The sequence below is a fragment of the Engystomops pustulosus genome, chromosome 2 (genome assembly GCF_040894005.1).
Source record: "Engystomops pustulosus chromosome 2, aEngPut4.maternal, whole genome shotgun sequence".
Classification (NCBI taxonomy): Eukaryota; Metazoa; Chordata; class Amphibia; order Anura; family Leptodactylidae; genus Engystomops; species Engystomops pustulosus.
Window position 1 is genome coordinate 261,837,761 of NC_092412.1, and position 19,331 is coordinate 261,857,091.

The 19,331-nt window shown below is 57.2% G+C and overlaps 1 protein-coding gene across 4 annotated transcripts in view; it reads right to left on the bottom strand.

Moving 5' to 3' along the window:
• Positions 1-4,999: 4,999 nt before the first annotated feature.
• Positions 5,000-19,331, bottom strand: part of LOC140119685 (uncharacterized) — a 61,277-nt gene continuing 46,945 nt past the window's right edge. For 3 of the 4 annotated variants that reach the window (XM_072138972.1, XM_072138974.1, XM_072138970.1), the window contains 2 exons: positions 6,249-6,429; positions 5,000-5,572 (listed from right to left, as the gene is read on the bottom strand). In XM_072138972.1, the coding sequence (XP_071995073.1) occupies positions 6,296-6,429 (134 nt within the window). In that variant the 3' untranslated portion in view covers positions 5,000-5,572; positions 6,249-6,295. The remainder of the gene's footprint in view (positions 5,573-6,248; positions 6,430-19,331) is intronic. The other variant, XM_072138971.1, reaches the window with a different exon arrangement.

Here is a 19,331-nt window from a genome sequence, read left to right on the forward strand (position 1 = left end):
CATTACTGGTGGGCAGAGGGTACATTACTGGGGGGAAAGAGGGCACATTACTGGGGGGGCAGAGGGCACATTAATGGGGGAGCAGAGGGCACATTACTGGGGGGGCAGTGTGCACATTACGGGAGGACAGAGGACACATTACTGGGGGACAGAGTGCACATTACGGGGGGGAAGAGGGTACATTACTGGGGGGGCAGAGTGCTCAATACGGGGGGCAGATGGCACATTACTGGGGGGGGCAGTGGGCACATTACTGGGGGGGCAAAGTGCACATTACTGGGGGGCAGAGTGCACATAACGGGTGGCAGAGGGTACATTACTGGGGGGGGGGCAGAGGGCACATTACTGGGGGGGCAGAGGGCACATTACTGGGGGGCAGAGGGCACATTACTGGGGGGCAGAGTGCACATTATGGGGGGGCAGAGGGTACATTACTGGGGGGCAGAGGGCACATTGCTGGAGGCAGAGGGCACATTGCTGGAGGCAGAGGGCACATTACTGGGGGGGCAGAGTGCACATTACTGGGGGCAGAGGGTACATTACTGGGGGGCAGAGTGCACATAACGGGGGGGCAGAGGGTACGTTACTGGGGGGCAGAGGGTTCATTACTGGGGGCAGAGGGTACATTACTTTGGGGCAGAGTGCACATTACTGGGGGGAAGAGGGCACATTACTGGGGGGGCAGAGGGCACATTACTGAGGGAGCAGAGGGCACATTACTGGGGGGGCAGTGTGCACATTACTTGGGGGCGGAGGGCACATTACGGTGGGGCAGAGGGTACATTACTGGGGGGCAGAGGGCACATTACTGGAGGCAGAGGGCACATAACTTGGGGCAGAGGGCAGATTACTGGGGGGAAAGAGGGCACATTACTGGGGGCAGAGGGTACATTACTAGGGGGCAGAGTGCACATTACAGGGGGGCAGAGGGTACATTACTGGGGGGCAGAGGGTTCATTACTGGGGGCAGAGGGTACATTTTTGGGGAGCCGAGTGCACATTATGGGGGTTCAGAGGGTACATTACTGGGGGACAGAGGGTACATTACTGGGTGGCAGAGGATACATTACTGGGGGGCAGAAGGTTTATTTCTGGGGGGACAGAGGGCACATTACTGGGGGGGCAGAGGGCACATTACTAGGGGGGCAGTGTGCACATTACTGGGGGGCAGAGTGCAAATTACTGGGGGGGCAGAGGGCACATTACTGGGGGACAGTGTGCACATTACTGGAGGGCAGAGGGTACATTTCTGGGGGGCAGAGGGTACATTACTGGTGGGCAGAGGGCACATTACTGGGGGAGGAAGAGGGCACATTACTGGGGGGGCAGAGGGCACATTAATGGTGGAGCAGAGGGCACATTACTGGGGGGGCAGTGTGCACATTACGGGAGGACAGAGGACACATTACTGGGGGACAGAGTGCACATTACGGGGGGGAAGAGGGTACATCACTGGGGGGGCAGAGTGCACATTACGGGTGGCAGAGGGTACATTACTGGGGGGGGCAGAGGGCACATTACTGGGGGGGCAGAGGGCACAGTACTGGGGGACAGATGGCACATTACTGGTGGGCAAAGGGCACATTACTGGGGGGCAGAGGGCACATTACTGGGGGGGCAGAGGGCACATTACTGGGGGGGCAGAGGGCACATTACTGGGGGGCAGAGGACACATTACTGGGGGGGAAGAGGGCACATTACTGGGGGGGCAGAGGGCACATTACTGGGGGGGCAGTGTGCACATTACTGGGGGGCAGAGTGCACATTACTGGGGGGGCAGAGGGCACATTACTGGGGGGCAGTGTTCACATTACTGGAGGCAGAGGGTACATTTCTGGGGGGCAGAGGGTACATTACTGGTGGGCAGAGGGTACATTACTGGGGGGACAGAGGGCACATTACTGGGGGGGCAGAGGGCACATTAATGGGGGAGCAGAGGGCACATTACTGGGGAGACAGTGTGCACATTACGGGAGGACAGAGGACACATTACTGGGGGACAGAGCGCATATTACGGGGGGGAAGAGGGTACATTACTGGGGGGCAGAGTGCTCATTACGGGGGGCAGATGGCACATTACTGGGGGGGCAGTGGGCACATTACTGGGGGGACAAAATGCACATTACTGGGGGCAGAGTGCACATTACGGGTGGCAGAGGGTACATTACTGGGGGGGCAGAGGGCACATTACTGGGGGACAGATGGCACATTACTGGGGGGCAGAGGGCACATTACTGGGGGGCAGAGGGCACATTACTGGGGGACAGAGGGCACATTACTAGGGGGGCAGTGTGCACATTACTGGGGGGCAGAGTGCAAATTACTGGGGGGGCAGAGGGCACATTACTGGGGGGCAGTGTGCACATTACTGGAGGGCAGAGGGTACATTTCTGGGGGGCAGAGGGTACATTACTGGTGGGCAGAGGGCACATTACTGGGGGGGCAGAGGGCACATTAATGGTGGAGCAGAGGGCACATTACTGGGGGGGCAGTGTGCACATTACGGGAGGACAGAGGACACATTACTGGGGGACAGAGTGCACATTACGGGGGGAAGAGGGTACATTACTGGGGGGGCAGAGTTCTCATTACGGGGGGCAGATGGCACATTACTGGCGGGGGCAGTGGGCACATTACTGGGGGGGCAAAGTGCACATTACTGGGGGGCAGAGTGCACATTACGGGTGTCAGAGGGTACATTACTGGGGGGGGGCAGAGGGCACATTACTGGGGGGGCAGAGGGCACATTACTGGGGGACAGATGGCACATTACTGGGGGGCAAAGGGCACATTACTGGGGGGCAGAGGGCACATTACTGGGGGGGCAGAGGGCACATTACTGGGGGGGCAGAGGGCACATTACTGGGGGGCAGAGGACACATTACTGGGGGGGCAGAGGGCACATTACTGGGGGGGCAGAGGGCACATTACTGGGGGGGCAGTGTGCACATTACTGGGGGGCAGAGTGCACATTACTGGGGGGGCAGAGGGCACATTACTGGGGGGCAGTGTTCACATTACTGGGGGCAGAGGGTACATTTCTGGGGGGCAGAGGGTACATTACTGGTGGGCAGAGGGTACATTACTGGGGGGACAGAGGGCACATTACTGGGGGGGCAGAGGGCACATTAATGGGGGAGCAGAGGGCACATTACTGGGGGGACAGTGTGCACATTACGGGAGGACAGAGGACACATTACTGGGGGACAGAGCGCACATTACGGGGGGGAAGAGGGTACATTACTGGGGGGCAGAGTGCTCATTACGGGGGGCAGATGGCACATTACTGGGGGGGGCAGTGGGCACATTACTGGGGGGACAAAGTGCACATTACTGGGGGCAGAGTGCACATTACGGGTGGCAGAGGGTACATTACTGGGGGGGCAGAGGGCACATTACTGGGGGACAGATGGCACATTACTGGGGGGCAGAGGGCACATTACTGGGGGGCAGAGGGCACATTACTGGGGGACAGAGGGCACATTACTGGGGGCAGAGGGCACATTACTGGGGGGGCAGAGGGCTAATTAGTGAGGGAAAGAAGGACCTTTTTTGATGTTACCAATTGGCCGCATTCAAACAAAGAGTGAAAAATGTGAAGGGGTCTGATTACTTTCCGTCCCCCCTGTAGATGAGGCTGAAATCATTGCCCTTGTTAGGGCTTTGTGAAGAGCTGCATTGAGCTACTGTTAGGCAGGACCAGACTTACTATCAGCAGCTCCAGCATCATTCACAATGTTTCTATCATTTTGTATTAAAATCTTAAAGGTTCTGTAAGAGAATATGTTCAGGTCCTGCATCATCCAGCAACATCTTAAAGACACAATGTAATGAAGGGACTGGGTTCCATGGGTACAAATAGTACAGTGATCCCTAAACTCCAGCCCCCCGTAGCCCTGCCTGCTTGCCTCTGCATATCCTAGGTGATACGAAACAACTATAAAGACAGACACGAAATACAACAAACAGATGAACACAATAAGATGGTAAACAATCCGGGTCACAGCTGATGCGGCATATCAGCACAGAATGACACACACAAGGGAATAGTCACAGAACAACAGCCAAATATCAGAAAACCAGCCGTGCAGAGGCACAGCGGGAGGAGCCGGATAGCAGCCAGCAATGACCGGGCAGCACCAGAGGACTGGCAGCGCCTCTCATCACAGCAGCTGAACCATTGCTGGACCAGAACCAGCACAGCAGCTGAACCATTGCTGGACCAGAACCTGCACAGCAGCCTCTTAATATTTCATGTCCGGTATCAGTGACGTCGTTGTGCTGCTTGTGTCGAGTCGTTTCTCGATCTTTGTTGCTCTTTGTATTTGAATCCTTAAGATGCACAATCCCCCAATTTGGTTGGAAGGTTTATCTACACGCACCTACCCCTGGTACTGGCTCTACGGTATAAGTGTACTGAGCTTTGTGCTGGTGCTGTGTGAGTGTGGTTGTAGTACTGAGTCTGGATCTCTAGTTACGTTGTATACCTGGTTCTGTATTGATTAAATGAATATGGTTTTAATTCTGTATTCAGCTCTTGTGTTGGTTTGTCTCAGAGCTTGGCTCTGGTGCTTTATTTATGTACAGAGCGTGGTTCTGGTGCTATTTTCATGTACAGAGCTTGGTTCTGGTGCTATTTTCATGTACAGAGCTTGGTTCTGGTGCTATTTTCATATACAGAGCTTGGTTCTGGTGCTATTTTCATATACAGAGCTTGGTTCTGGTGCTATTTTCATATACAGAGCTTGGTTCTGGTGCTATTTTCATGTACAGAGCTTGGTTCTGGTGCTATTTTCATGTACAGAGCTTGGTGAACTCACCCTGCGATGTCCCTGTGGCTACACCTGCAGCAGATAAGCTGTCCTGACAAGGACGACCCCACTATCGACCCCACAGGGTGGGTTCTGGGCTTCTGTTATGATCTTGGTTCCTTTACTTTATCCTTATAGTTTCTATTTCCCGTTTTCCTTGCGGCGCCACCTATAGGACTTTATCAATATAACAGAAAACCTCTTTTTTTACTTTCTTTTGATTACATGAGAAGAAGTATTGTAATATATAATTTCATATCACAGAGTACCCCGTAGTGATGGGGTGATGGGGGATGGGCACATTCTCGGGGTCACTGGCCATGGCTGAAGTATTTTCCAGCAGTTGTTCCCAGAATATTGACCACATTGGGGATAATGGTGACATTACTTCCAATCGCTGGACCCCCTTTGGTTGGAGAAGTTGGAGGACTGATCAAAAGGTCCTAAAGCGACTCCCAAAGATTTGATACAACATTTTTGGGCAGAATTGGAATCACACAGAAGGAGGAGTCCTGAGTGTGGACTGTGGTGGTCTCCTCCTCTCATGTCTTCTCACCACACCTGGTGGATCTCACAGGCTTTCTTCAGGACCACAGAAATTAAAAACAGAGAATAAAAGTCAAGGCGGTGGCCAAGCTCTGCGCCGATTCCAAATGCTAAGATTGGAGATGTCCAACAATTCATGGTCAGTATCAATGAAAGTGAGGAACATCACAGGCTGGTGACCAACAGGACATCTCAGGAGGCCTCACAAGAAGGTCCTGTGGACAGAGGAGACAATAAGAATCCTGCACCATAAGACTTTATGTGGTGGATATCTGGGGCATAGAGGGTGATGGGTGCTCCAGCACATGATGCCCAGTAGTCATCCATGTGACCGCGACAATCCATCAGCACCCACCAGCACCTTGTGTGGAGATTTACCCTTCCATCTTCTGGGTTAAACAGCAATGACCTGCCGTCTGTTGCTTTATATAATTCTTGTTAGCATAGCAGAGTTTCCCTGTACCGTGCCTTGTAGAGACTTCTCACTTTCTAGCAGAAGATCAGGTCATCTCGTCAGTCACTCCTTAGCAGAGACGGCGCTCGCATGATTATTGTGACGTTTCGGAGGTCACGCCTCCTTCCTCATGATATCAGTCTGCATTTAGAGGTATATCCTCAGAAGAGATTTATAAGAACAAGTGTTTCTGCGTATTGTACTGTTTATAACAAGAATTATATAAAGCAAAGACATTTTTAAAAAAAGAAAACTATTTTTGGTGGTTGGTTTTTTGCTTATATACTGATATTTCTGGACAAAGCAGGAAGTCCAGTGTGTCCCACTATCTATAAAGATTTTTGCCAAGTAATATTTATATATGGACATTACATCTAACCATATTATTATCATCATCATCATCAATCTTACATCATCATCATCATCATCAATCTTACATCATCATCATCATCATCCAGCTTGCATCATCTTAGGTCTTACATCATCACTGCTCCTTTATGGTGTTACGTCCAATGTAAAACGCAGCGATGAAGAGCGGAGAAGTGGTGACAACGAGGGCCACAAAGCCACCAATTAATGACTTCTGCAAACAGCTGAGGCACAGGGAGGCAGAGGCCACTGCAAAACAGAACGACTTTAGTAACAAGATAGAAGGAGAGCGAACGGGAGGAAGGAGCAGACAGAGGGAGAGCAGATGGGAGGAAGGAGCAGGCAGAGAGAGAGCCGACGGGAGGAAGGAGCAGGCAGAGGGAGAGCGGACAGGAGGAAGGAGCAGACAGAGGGAGAGCAGATGGGAGGGAGGAGCAGACAGAGGGAGAGCGGACGGGAGGAAGGAGCAGACAGAGGGAGAGCGGACGGGAGGAAGGAGAAGACAGAGGGAGAGCGAACGGGAGGAAGGAGCAGACAGATGGAGAGCTGACGGGAGGAAGAAGCAGACAGGAGGAGAGCGAACGGGAGGAAGGTTTAGATAGTTGGAAGAAGCAGACAGAAGGAGAGCGGACAGAGGAAAGAGCAGACAGAGGGAGAGCGGACGGGAGGAAGGAGCAGACAGAGGGAGAGCGGACGGGAGAAAGGAGCAGACAGAGGGAGAGCGGACGGAAGGAAGGAGCAGACAGAGGGAGAGCGGACGGGAGGAAGGAGCAGACAGAAGGAGAGTGGCGGAAGGAAGAAGCAGACAGAGGTAAAGCAGACGAGAGGAAGGAGCAGACAGAAGGAGGGCGGTGGGAGGAAGGAGCAGACAGAGGGAGAGCAGACGCGAGGAAGGAGCAGAAAGAGGGAGAGCGGACGGGAGGAAGGAGCAGACAGAGGGAGAGCAAAAGGGACGAAGGAGCAGACAGATGGAGAGCTGACGGGAGGAAGCAGCAGACAGAGGGAGAGCGGACGGGAGGAAGGAGCAGACAGAGGGAGAGCGGACGGGAGGAAGGAGCAGACAGAGGGAGAGCAAAAGGGACGAAGGAGCAGACAGATGGAGAGCTGACGGGAGGAAGCAGCAGACAGAGGGAGAGCGGACGGGAGGAAGGAGCAGACAGAGGGAGAGCAAAAGGGACGAAGGAGCAGACAGATGGAGAGCTGACGGGAGGAAGGAGCAGACAGAGGGAGAGCAGACAAGAGGAAGGAGCAGACAGAGGGAGAGCGGACGGGAAGAAGGAGCAGACAGAAGGTAAACGGACAAGAAGAAGGAGCAGACAGAGGGAGAGTGGACGAGAGGAAGGAGTAGACAGATGGAGAGTGGACGGGAGGAAGGAGTAGACAGATGGAGAGTCTATGGGAGGAAGGAGCAGACAGAGGGAGAGTGGACCGGGAGATAGGAGTAGACAGATGGAGAGCTGACGGGAGGAAGGAGTAGACAGATGGAGAGCGGACGAGAGGAAGGAGTAGAGAGATGGAGAGTGGACGGGAGGAAGGAAGAGACAGAAGGAGAGCGGAAAGGAGGAAGGAGCAGACAGAGGGAGAGCGGACGGGAGGAAGCAGCAGAAAGAGGGAGAGCTGACGGGAGGAAGGAGCAGACAGAGGGAGAGCAGACAAGAGGAAAGAGTAGACAGAGGGAGAGCGGACGGGAAGAAGGAGCAGACAGAAGGTAAACGGACGGGAGGAAGGAGAAGACAAAGGGAGAGCAGACGGGAGGAAAGAGCAGACAGAGGGAGAGCGGACGGGAGGAAGGAGCAGACAGAGGGAGAGCGGACGGGAGGAAGGAGCAGACAGAGGGAGAGCGGACGGGAGGAAGGAGCAGACAGAGGGAGAGCTGACGGGAGGAAGGAGCAGACAATGTTGGCAGACGGGAGGAAGGAGCAGACAGAAGGAGAGCGGACGAGAGGAAGGAGGAAACAGCAGGAGAGCGGACGGGAGGAAGGAGAAGACAAAGGGAGAGCAGACGGGAGGAAGGAGCAGACAGACGGAAAGCGGACGTGAGGAAGGAGCAGACAGAGGGAGATCTGACGGGAGGAAGGAGCAGACAGAGGGAGAGCAGACAAGAGGAAGGAGCAGACAGAGGGAGAGCGGACGGGAAGAAGGAGCAGACAGAGGGAGAGCGGACGGGAGGAAGGAGGAAACAGCACGAGAGCGGACGGGAGGAAGGAGCAGACAGAGGGAGAGCGGACGGGAGGAAGGAGCAGACAGAGGGAGAGCGGACGGGAGGAAGGAGCAGACAGAGGGAGAGCTGACGGGAGGAAGGAGCAGACAGAGGGAGAGCAGACAAGAGGAAGGAGCAGACAGAGGGAGAGCGGACGGGAAGAAGGAGCAGACAGAAGGTAAACGGACAAGAAGAAGGAGCAGACAGAGGGAGAGCTGACGGGAGGAAGGAGCAGACAGAAGGAGAGCGGACGGGAGGAAGGAGGAAACAGCAGGAAAGCGGACGGGAGGAAGGAGAAGACAAAGGGAGAGCAGACGGGAGGAAAGAGCAGACAGAGGGAGAGCGGACGGGAGGAAGGAGCAGACAGAGGGTGAGCTGACGGGAGGAAGGAGCAGACAGAGGGAGAGCGGACGGGAGGAAGGAGCAGACAGAGGGAGAGCTGACGGGAGGAAGGAGCAGACAGAGGGAGAGCAGACGGGAGGAAGGAGCAGACAGAGGGAGAGCGGACGGGAAGAAGCAGCAGACAGAGGCAGAGCGGACGGGAGGAAGGAGGAAACAGCAGGAGAGCAGACGGGAGGATGGAGCAGACAGAGAGAGAGCGGACGGGAGGAAGAAGCAGACAGAGGGAGAGTTGACGGGAGGAAGGAGCAGACAGAGGGAGAGCAGACAGGAGGAAGGAGCAGACAGAGGGAGAGCGGACGGGAAGAAGGAGCAGACAGAAGGTAAACGGACAAGAGGAAGGAGCAGACAGAGGGAGAGTGGACGAGAGGAAGGAGTAGACAGATGGAGAGTGGACGGGAGGAAGGAGTAGACAGATGGAGAGCTTATGGGAGGAAGGAGCAGACAGAGGGAGAGTGGACGGGAGATAGGAGTAGACAGATGGAGAGCTGACGGGAGGAAGGAGTAGACAGATGGAGAGCGGACGGGAGTAAGGAGCAAACAGAGGGAGAGCGGAAGAGAGGAAGGAAGAGACAGAAGGAGAGCGGACAGAAGGAAGGAGCAGACAGAGGGAGAGCGGACGGGAGGAAGGAGCAGACAGATGGAGAGCGGACGGGAGGAAGGAGCAGACAGAGGGAGAGCAGACGGGAGGAAGGAGAAGACAATGTTGGCGGACGGGAGGAAGGAGCAGACAGAGAGAGAGCGGACGGGAGGAAGGAGCAGACAGAGGGAGAGCGGACGGGAGGAAGGAGCAGACAGAAGGAGAGCGGACGGGAGGAAGGAGGAAACAGCAGGAGAGCGGACGGGAGGAAGGAGCAGACAGAGGGAGAGCAAACGGGAGGAAGGAGCAGACAGATGGAGAGCGGACGGGAGGAAGGAGAAGACAGAGGGAGAGCAGACAGGAGGAAGGAGCAGACAGAGGGAGAGCGAAAGGGAGGAAGGAGCAGACAGATGGAGAGCTGAAGGGAGGAAGGAGCAGACAGATGGAGAGCTGACAGGAGGAAGGAGCAGACAGGAGGAGAGCGAACGGGAGGAAGGAGTAGATAGTTGGAAGAAGCAGACAGAACAAAAGCGGAGAGAGGAAAGAGCAGACAGAGAGAGAGCAGATGGGAGGAAGGAGCAGACATAGGGAGATGAACAGGAGGAAGGAGAAGACAGATGGAGAGCTGACGGGAGGAAGGAGCAGACAGATGGAGAGCGGACGGGAGGAAGGAGCAGACAGAGGGAGAGCGGACGGGAGGAAGGAGGAAACAGCACGAGAGCGGACGGGAGGAAGGAGCAGACAGAGGGAGAGCTGACGGGAGGAAGGAGCAGACAGATGGAGAGCTGTCGGGAGGAAGGAGCAGACAGAGGGAGAGCGGACGGGAGGAAGGAGCAGACAGAAGGTGAGCGGACAAGAGGAAGGAGCAGACAGAGGGAGAGTGGACGGGAGGAAGGAGTAGACAGATGGAGAGCAGACGGGAGGAAGGAGTAGACAGATGGAGAGCTGATGGGAGGAAGGAGCAGACAGAGGGAGAGTGGACAGGAGATAGGAGTAGACAGAGGGAGAGCAGATGGGAGGAAGGAGCAGACAGAAAAAGAGCGGACAGGAGGAAGGAGTAGACAGAAGTAGAGCGGACCGGAGGAAGGAGCAGACAGAGGGAGAGCGGACGGGAGGAAGGAGTAGACAGATGTAGAGCGGACGGGAGGAAGGAGCAGACAGAGGGAGAGTGGAAGGGAGGAAGGAGCAGACAGATGGAGAGCTGATGGGAGGAAGGAACAGACAGAAGAAGAGAGGACGGGAGGAAGGAGCAGACAGAGGGAGAGCAGATGGGAGGAAGGAGTAGACAGAGGGAGAGCGGACAGGAGGAAGGAGTAGACAGAAGGAGAGCGGACGGGAGGAAGGAGCAGACAGAGGGAGAGCGGAAGGGAGGAAGGAGCAGACAGAGGGAATGCGGACGGGAGGAAGGAGCAAACAGAGGGAGAGCGGACGGGAGGAAGGAGTAGACAGATGGAGAGCGGACGGGAGGAAGGAGCAGACAGAGGGAGAGTGGACGAGAGGAAGGAGTAGACAGATGGAGAGTGGACGGGAGGAAGGAGCAGACAGAAGGTGAGCGGACAAGAGGAAGGAGCAGACAGAGGGAGAGTGGACGGGAGGAAGGAGTAGACAGATGGAGAGCAGACGGGAGGAAGGAGTAGACAGATGGAGAGCAGACGGGAGGAAGGAGTAGACAGATGGAGAGCTGATGGGAGGAAGGAGCAGACAGAGGGAGAGTGGACGGGAGATAGGAGTAGACAGAGGGAGAGCAGATGGGAGGAAGGAGCAGACAGAAAAAGAGCGGACAGGAGGAAGAAGTAGAGCGGACGGGAGGAAGGAGCAGACAGTGGGAGAGCGGAAGGGAGGAAGGAGCAGACAGAGGGACAGCGGACGGGAGGAAGGAGTAGACAGATGTAGAGCGGACGGGAGGAAGGAGCAGACAGAGGGAGAGTGGAAGGGAGGAAGGAGCAGACAGATGGAGAGCTGATGGAAGGAAGGAACAGACAGAAGAAGAGAGGACGGGAGGAAGGAGCAGACAGAGGGAGAGCAGATGGGAGGAAGGAGCAGACAGAGGGAGAGCGGACAGGAGGACGGAGTAGACAGAAGGAGAGCGGACGAGAGGAAGGAGCAGACAGAGGGACTGCGGACGGGAGGAAGGAGCAGACAGAGGGAGAGCGGACGGGAGGAAGGAGTAGACAGATGGAGAGCGGACGGGAGGAAGGAGCAGACAGAGGGAGAGTGGACGAGAGGAAGGAGTAGACAGATGGAGAGTGGACGGGAGGAAGGAGTAGACAGATGGAGAGCTTATGGGAGGAAGGAGCAGACAGAGGGAGAGTGGACCGGGAGATAGGAGTAGACAGATGGAGAGCTGACGGGAGGAAGGAGTAGACAGATGGAGAGCGGACGAGAGGAAGGAGTAGACAGATGAAGAGTGGACGGGAGGAAGGAAGAGACAGAAGGAGAGCGGAAAGGAGGAAGGAGCAGACAGAGGGAGAGCGGACGGGAGGAATCAGCAGACAGAGGGAGAGCGGAGAGGAGGAAGGAGCAGACAGATGGAGAGCGGACGGGAGGAAGGAGCAGACAGAGGGAGAGCAGACGGGAGGAAGGAGCAGACAATGTTGGCAGACGGGAGGAAGGAGCAGACAGAGAGAGAGCGGACGGGAGGAAGGAGCAGACAGAGGGAGAGCGGACGGGAGGAAGGAGCAGACAGAAGGAGAGTGGACGGTAGGAAGGAGGAAACAGCAGGAGAGCGGACGGGAGGAAGGAGCAGACAGAGGGAGAGTGGACCGGGAGATAGGAGTAGACAGATGGAGAGCTGACGGGAGGAAGGAGTAGACAGATGGAGAGCGGACGAGAGGAAAGAGTAGACAGAGGGAGAGTGGACGAGAGGAAGGAAGAGACAGAAGGAGAGCGGAAAGGAGGAAGGAGCAGACAGATGGAGAGTGGACGGGAGGAAGGAAGAGACAGAAGGAGAGCGGAAAGGAGAAAGGAGCAGACAGAGGGAGAGCGGACGGGAGGAAGCAGCAGACAGAGGGAGAGCGGAGAGGAGGAAGGAGCAGACAGATGGAGAGCGGACAGGAGGAAGGAGCAGACAGAGGGAGAGCAGACGGGAAGAAGGAGCAGACAATGTTGGCAGACGGGAGGAAGGAGCAGACAGAGAGAGAGCGGACGGGAGGAAGGAGCAGACAGAGGGAGATCAGACAGGAGTAAGGAGTAGACAGAAGGAGAGCGGACGGGAGGAAGGAGCAGACAGAGGGAGAGCGGAAGGGAGGAAGGAGCAGACAGAGGGAATGCGGACGGGAGGAAGGAGCAGACAGAGGGAGAGCGGACGGGAGGAAGGAGTAGACAGATGGAGAGCGGACTGGAGGAAGGAGCAGACAAAGGGAGAGTGGACGAGAGGAAGGAGTAGACAGATGGAGAGTGAACGGGAGGAAGGAGTAGACAGATGGAGAGCTTATGGGAGGAAGGAGCAGACAGAGGGAGAGTGGACCGGGAGATAGGAGTAGACAGATGGAGAGCGGACGAGAGGAAGGAGTAGACAGATGAAGAGTGGACGGGAGGAAGGAAGAGACAGAAGGAGAGCGGAAAGGAGGAAGGAGCAGACAGAGGGAGAGCGGACGGGAGGAAGCAGCAGACAGAGGGAGAGCGGAGAGGAGGAAGGAGCAGACAGATGGAGAGCGGACGGGAGGAAGGAGCAGACAGAGGGAGAGCAGACGGGAGGAAGGAGCAGACAATGTTGGCAGACGGGAGGAAGGAGCAGACAGAGAGAGAGCGGACGGGAGGAAGGAGCAGAAAGAGGGAGAGCGGACGGGAGGAAGGAGCAGACAGAAGGAGAGCGGACGGTAGGAAGGAGGAAACAGCAGGAGAGCGGACGGGAGGAAGGAGCAGACAAAGGGAGAGCAGACGGGAGGAAGGAGCAGACAGAGGGAAAGCGGACGGGAGGAAGGAGCAGACAGAGGGAGAGCTGACGGGAGGAAGGAGCAGACAGAGGGAGAGCAGACAAGAGGAAGGAGCAGACAGAGGGAGAGCGGACGGGAAGAAGGAGCAGACAGAGGGAGAGCGGACGGGAGGAAGGAGGAAACAGCACGAGAGCGGACGGGAGGAAGGAGCAGACAGAGGGAGAGCGGACGGGAGGAAGGAGCAGACAGAGGGAGAGCTGAGGGAAGGAAGGAGCAGACAGAGGGAGAGCAGACGGGAGGAAGGAGCAGACAATGTTGGCAGACGAGAGGAAGGAGCAGACAGAGAGAGAGCGGACGGGAGGAAGGAGCAGACAGAGGGAGAGCGGACGGGAGGAAGGAGCAGACAGAAGGAGAGCGGACGGTAGGAAGGAGGAAACAGCAGGAGAGCGGACGGGAGGAAGGAGCAGACAAAGGGAGAGCAGACGGGAGGAAGGAGCAGACAGAGGGAAAGCGGACGGGAGGAAGGAGCAGACAGAGGGAGAGCTGACGGGAGGAAGGAGCAGACAGAGGGAGAGCAGACAAGAGGAAGGAGCAGACAGAGGGAGAGCAGACGGGAAGAAGGAGCAGACAGAGGGAGAGCGGACGGGAGGAAGGAGGAAACAGCACGAGAGCGGACGGGAGGAAGGAGCAGACAGAGGGAGAGCGGACGGGAGGAAGGAGCAGACAGAGGGAGAGCTGACGGGAGGAAGGAGCAGACAGAGGGAGAGCAGACAAGAGGAAGGAGTAGACAGAGGGAGAGCGGACGGGAAGAAGGAGCAGACAGAATGTAAACGGACAAGAAGAAGGAGCAGACAGAGGGAGAGCGGACGGGAGGAAGGAGCAGACAGAAGGAGAGCGGACGGGAGGAAGGAGCAGACAGAGGGAGAGCTAACGGCAGGAAGGAGCAGACAGAGGGAGAGCGGACGGGAGGAAGGAGCAGACAGAGGGAGAGCTGACGGGAGGAAGGAGCAGACAGAGGGAGAGCAGACAAGAGGAAGGAGCAGACAGAGGAAGAGCGGACGGGAAGAAGGAGCAGACAGAGGGAGAGCGGACGGGAGGAAGGAGGAAACAGCAGGAGAGCGGACGGGAGGAAGGAGAAGACAAAGGGAGAGCAGACGGGAGGAAAGAGCAGACAGAGGGAGAGCGGACGGGAGGAAGGAAGGAGCAGACAGAGGGAGAGCTAACGGCAGGAAGGAGCAGACAGAGGGAGAGCGGACGGGAGGAAGGAGCAGACAGAGGGAGAGCTGACGGGAGGAAGGAGCAGACAGAGGGAGAGCAGACAAGAGGAAGGAACAGACAGAGGAAGAGCGGACGGGAAGAAGGAGCAGACAGAGGGAGAGCGGACGGGAGGAAGGAGGAAACAGCAGGAGAGCGGACGGGAGGATGGAGCAGACAGAGGGAGAGCGGACGGGAGGAAGGAGCAGACAGAGGGAGAGCTGACGGGAGGAAGGAGCAGACAGAGGGAGAGCAGACAGGAGGAAGGAGCAGATAGAGGGAGAGCGGACGGGAAGAAGGAGCAGACAGAAGGTAAACGGACAAGAGGAAAGAGCAGACAGAGGGAGAGCGGACGGGAGGAAGGAAGGAGCAGACAGAGGGAGAGCTAACGGCAGGAAGGAGCAGACAGAGGGAGAGCGGACGGGAGGAAGGAGCAGACAGAGGGAGAGCTGACGGGAGGAAGGAGCAGACAGAGGGAGAGCAGACAAGAGGAAGGAACAGACAGAGGAAGAGCGGACGGGAAGAAGGAGCAGACAGAGGGAGAGCGGACGGGAGGAAGGAGGAAACAGCAGGAGAGCGGACGGGAGGATGGAGCAGACAGAGGGAGAGCGGACGGGAGGAAGGAGCAGACAGAGGGAGAGCTGACGGGAGGAAGGAGCAGACAGAGGGAGAGCAGACAGGAGGAAGGAGCAGATAGAGGGAGAGCGGACGGGAAGAAGGAGCAGACAGAAGGTAAACGGACAAGAGGAAGGAGCAGACAGAGGGAGAGCAGACGGGAAGAAGGAGCAGACAGAGGGAGAGCGGACGGGAGGAAGGAGGAAACAGCACGAGAGCGGACGGGAGGAAGGAGCAGACAGAGGGAGAGCGGACGGGAGGAAGGAGCAGACAGAGGGAGAGCTGACGGGAGGAAGGAGCAGACAGAGGGAGAGAAGACAAGAGGAAGGAGTAGACAGAGGGAGAGCGGACGGGAAGAAGGAGCAGACAGAATGTAAACGGACAAGAAGAAGGAGCAGACAGAGGGAGAGCGGACGGGAGGAAGGAGCAGACAGAAGGAGAGCGGACGGGAGGAAGGAGCAGACAGAGGGAGAGCTAACGGCAGGAAGGAGCAGACAGAGGGAGAGCGGACGGGAGGAAGGAGCAGACAGAGGGAGAGCTGACGGGAGGAAGGAGCAGACAGAGGGAGAGCAGACAAGAGGAAGGAGCAGACAGAGGAAGAGCGGACGGGAAGAAGGAGCAGACAGAGGGAGAGCGGACGGGAGGAAGGAGGAAACAGCAGGAGAGCGGACGGGAGGAAGGAGAAGACAAAGGGAGAGCAGACGGGAGGAAAGAGCAGACAGAGGGAGAGCGGACGGGAGGAAGGAAGGAGCAGACAGAGGGAGAGCTAACGGCAGGAAGGAGCAGACAGAGGGAGAGCGGACGGGAGGAAGGAGCAGACAGAGGGAGAGCTGACGGGAGGAAGGAGCAGACAGAGGGAGAGCAGACAAGAGGAAGGAACAGACAGAGGAAGAGCGGACGGGAAGAAGGAGCAGACAGAGGGAGAGCGGACGGGAGGAAGGAGGAAACAGCAGGAGAGCGGACGGGAGGATGGAGCAGACAGAGGGAGAGCGGACGGGAGGAAGGAGCAGACAGAGGGAGAGCTGACGGGAGGAAGGAGCAGACAGAGGGAGAGCAGACAGGAGGAAGGAGCAGATAGAGGGAGAGCGGACGGGAAGAAGGAGCAGACAGAAGGTAAACGGACAAGAGGAAGGAGCAGAAAGAGGGAGAGTGGACGGGAGGAAGGAGTAGACAGATGGAGAGCTGACGGGAGGAAGGAGTAGACAGATGGAGAGCGGACGGGAGTAAGGAGCAAACAGAGGGAGAGCGGACGAGAGGAAGGAAGAGACAGAAGGAGAGCGGACAGAAGGAAGGAGCAGACAGAGGGAGAGCGGACGGGAGGAAGGAGCAGACAGATGGAGAGCGGACGGGAGGAAGGAGCAGACAGAGGGAGAGCAGACGGGAGGAAGGAGAAGACAATGTTGGCGGACGGGAGGAAGGAGCAGACAGAGAGAGAGCGGACGGGAGGAAGGAGCAGACAGAGGGTGAGCTGACGGGAGGAAGGAGCAGACAGAAGGAGAGCGGAAGGGAGGAAGGAGGAAACAGCAGGAGAGCGGACGGGAGGAAGGAGCAGACAGAGGGAGAGCAAACGGGAGGAAGGAGCAGACAGATGGAGAGCGGACGGGAGGAAGGAGAAGACAGAGGGAGAGCAGACAGGAGGAAGGAGCAGACAGAGGGAGAGCGAAAGGGAGGAAGGAGCAGACAGATGGAGAGCTGAAGGGAGGAAGGAGCAGACAGATGGAGAGCTGACAGGAGGAAGGAGCAGACAGGAGGAGAGCGAAAGGGAGGAAGGATTAGATAGTTGGAAGAAGCAGACAGAACGAGAGCGGAGGGAGGAAAGAGCAGACAGAGGGAGAGCAGATGGGAGGAAGGAGCAGACAGAGGGAGAGCGGACGGGAGGAAGGAGCAGACAGAGGGAGACGAACAGGAGGAAGGAGAAGACAGATGGAGAGCTGACGGGAGGAAGGAGCAGACAGATGGAGAGCGGACAGGAGGAAGGAGCAGACAGAGGGAGAGCGGGCGGGAGGAAGGAGCAGACAGATGGAGAGCTGACGGGAGGAAGGAGCAGACAGATGGAGAGCTGACGGGAGGAAGGAGCAGACAGATGGAGAGCTGTCGGGAGGAAGGAGCAGACAGAGGGAGAGCGGACGGGAGGAAGGAGCAGACAGAAGGTGAGCGGACAAGAGGAAGGAGCAGACAGAGGGAGAGTGGACGGGAGGAAGGAGTAGACAGATGGAGAGCAGATGGGAGGAAGGAGTAGACAGATGGAGAGCTGATGGGAGGAAGGAGCAGACAGAGGGAGAGTGGACGGGAGATAGGAGTAGACAGAGGGAGAGCAGATGGGAGGAAGGAGCAGACAGAAGGAGAGCGGACAGGAGGAAGGAGTAGACAGAAGTAGAGCGGACGGGAGGAAGGAGCAGACAGAGGAAGAGTGGAAGGGAGGAAGGAGCAGACAGAGGGAGAGCAGACGGGAGGAAGGAGTAGACAGATGTAGAGCAGACGGGAGGAAGGAGCAGACAGAGGGAGAGAGCGGAAGGGAGGAAGGAGCAGACAGATGGAGAGCTGATGGGAGGAAGGAACAGACAGAAGGAGAGAGGACGGGAGGAAGGAGCAGACAGAGGGAGAGCAGATGGGAGGAAGGAGTAGACAGAGGGAGAGCGGACAGGAGGAAGGAGTAGAGAGAAGGAGAGTGGACGGGAGGAAGGAGCAGACAGAGGGAGAGCGGAAGGGAGGAAGGAGCAGACAGAGGGAATGCGGACGGGAGGAAGGAGCAGACAGAGGGAGAGCGGACGGGAGGAAGGAGTAGACAGATGGAGAGCGGACCGGAGAAAGGAGCAGACAGAGGGAGAGCGGACGGGTGGAAGGAGCAGACAGAGGGAGAGCGGACGGGAGGAAGGAGCAGACAGAAGGTGAGCGGATGGGAGGAAGGAGCAGACAGAGGGAGAGCGGACGGGAGGAAGGAGCAGACAGAGAGAGAGCGGACAGGAGGAAGGAGCAGACAGAGGGAGAGCGAAGAGGAGGAAGAAGCAGACAGAGGGAGAGCAGACGGGAGGAAGGAGCAGACAGAAGGAGAGCGGCAGGAGGAAGGAGCAGACAAAAAGAGATCGGACGGGAGGAAGGAGCAGACAGAGGGAGAGCGGACGGGAGGAAGGAGTAGACAGATGTAGAGCGGACGGGAGGAAGGAGCAGACAGAGGGAGAGCGGAAGGGAGGAAGGAGCAGACAGATGGAGAGCTGATGGGAGGAAGGAACAGACAGAAGGAGAGAGGACGGGAGGAAGGAACAGACAGAGGGAGAGCAGATGGGAGGAAGGAGCAGACAGAGGGAGAGCGGACAGGAGGAAGGAGTAGACAGAAGGATAGCGGACGGGAGGAAGGAGCAGACAAAGAGAGAGCGGAAGGGAGGAAGGAGTAGACAGAGGGAATGCGGACGGGAGGAAGGATTAGACAGATGGAGAGCGGACGGGAGGAAGGAGCAGACAGAGGGAGTGCGGAAGGGAGGAAGGAGCAGACAGAGGGAGAGCGGACGGGAGGAAGGAGTAGACAGATGGAGAGCGGACGGGAGGAAGGAGCAGACAGAGGGAGAGCGGACGGGTGGAAGGAGCAGACAGAGGGAGAGCGGAAGGGAGGAAGGAGCAGACAGAAGGTGAGCGGATGGGAGGAAGAAGCAGACAGAGGGAGAGCGGACGGGAGGAAGGAGCAGACAGAGAGAGAGCGGACAGGAGGAAGGAGCAGACAGAGGGAGAGCGGAGAGGAGGAAGAAGCAGACAGAGGGAGAGCAGACGGGAGGAAGGAGCAGACAGAAGGTGAGCGGATGGGAGGAAGGAGCAGACAAAGAGAGAGCGGACGGGAGGAAGGAGCAGACAGAGAGAGAGCGGACAGGAGGAAGGAGCAGACAGAGGGAGAGCGGAGAGGAGGAAGAAGCAGACAGAGGGAGAGCAGACGGGAGGAAGGAGCAGACAGAAGGATAGCGGCAGGAGGAAGGAGCAGACAAAGAGAGAGCGGACGGGAGGAAGGAGCAGACATAGGGAGAGAGGACCTGAGGAAGGAGCAGACAGAGAGAGAGCGGACAGGAGGAAGGAGCAGACAGAGGGAGAGCGGACGGGAGGAAGGAGTAGACAGATGTAGAGCGGACGGGAGGAAGGAGCAGACAGAGGGAGAGCGGAAGGGAGGAAGGAGCAGACAGATGGAGAGCTGATGGGAGGAAGGAACAGACAGAAGGAGAGAGGACGGGAGGAAGGAACAGACAGA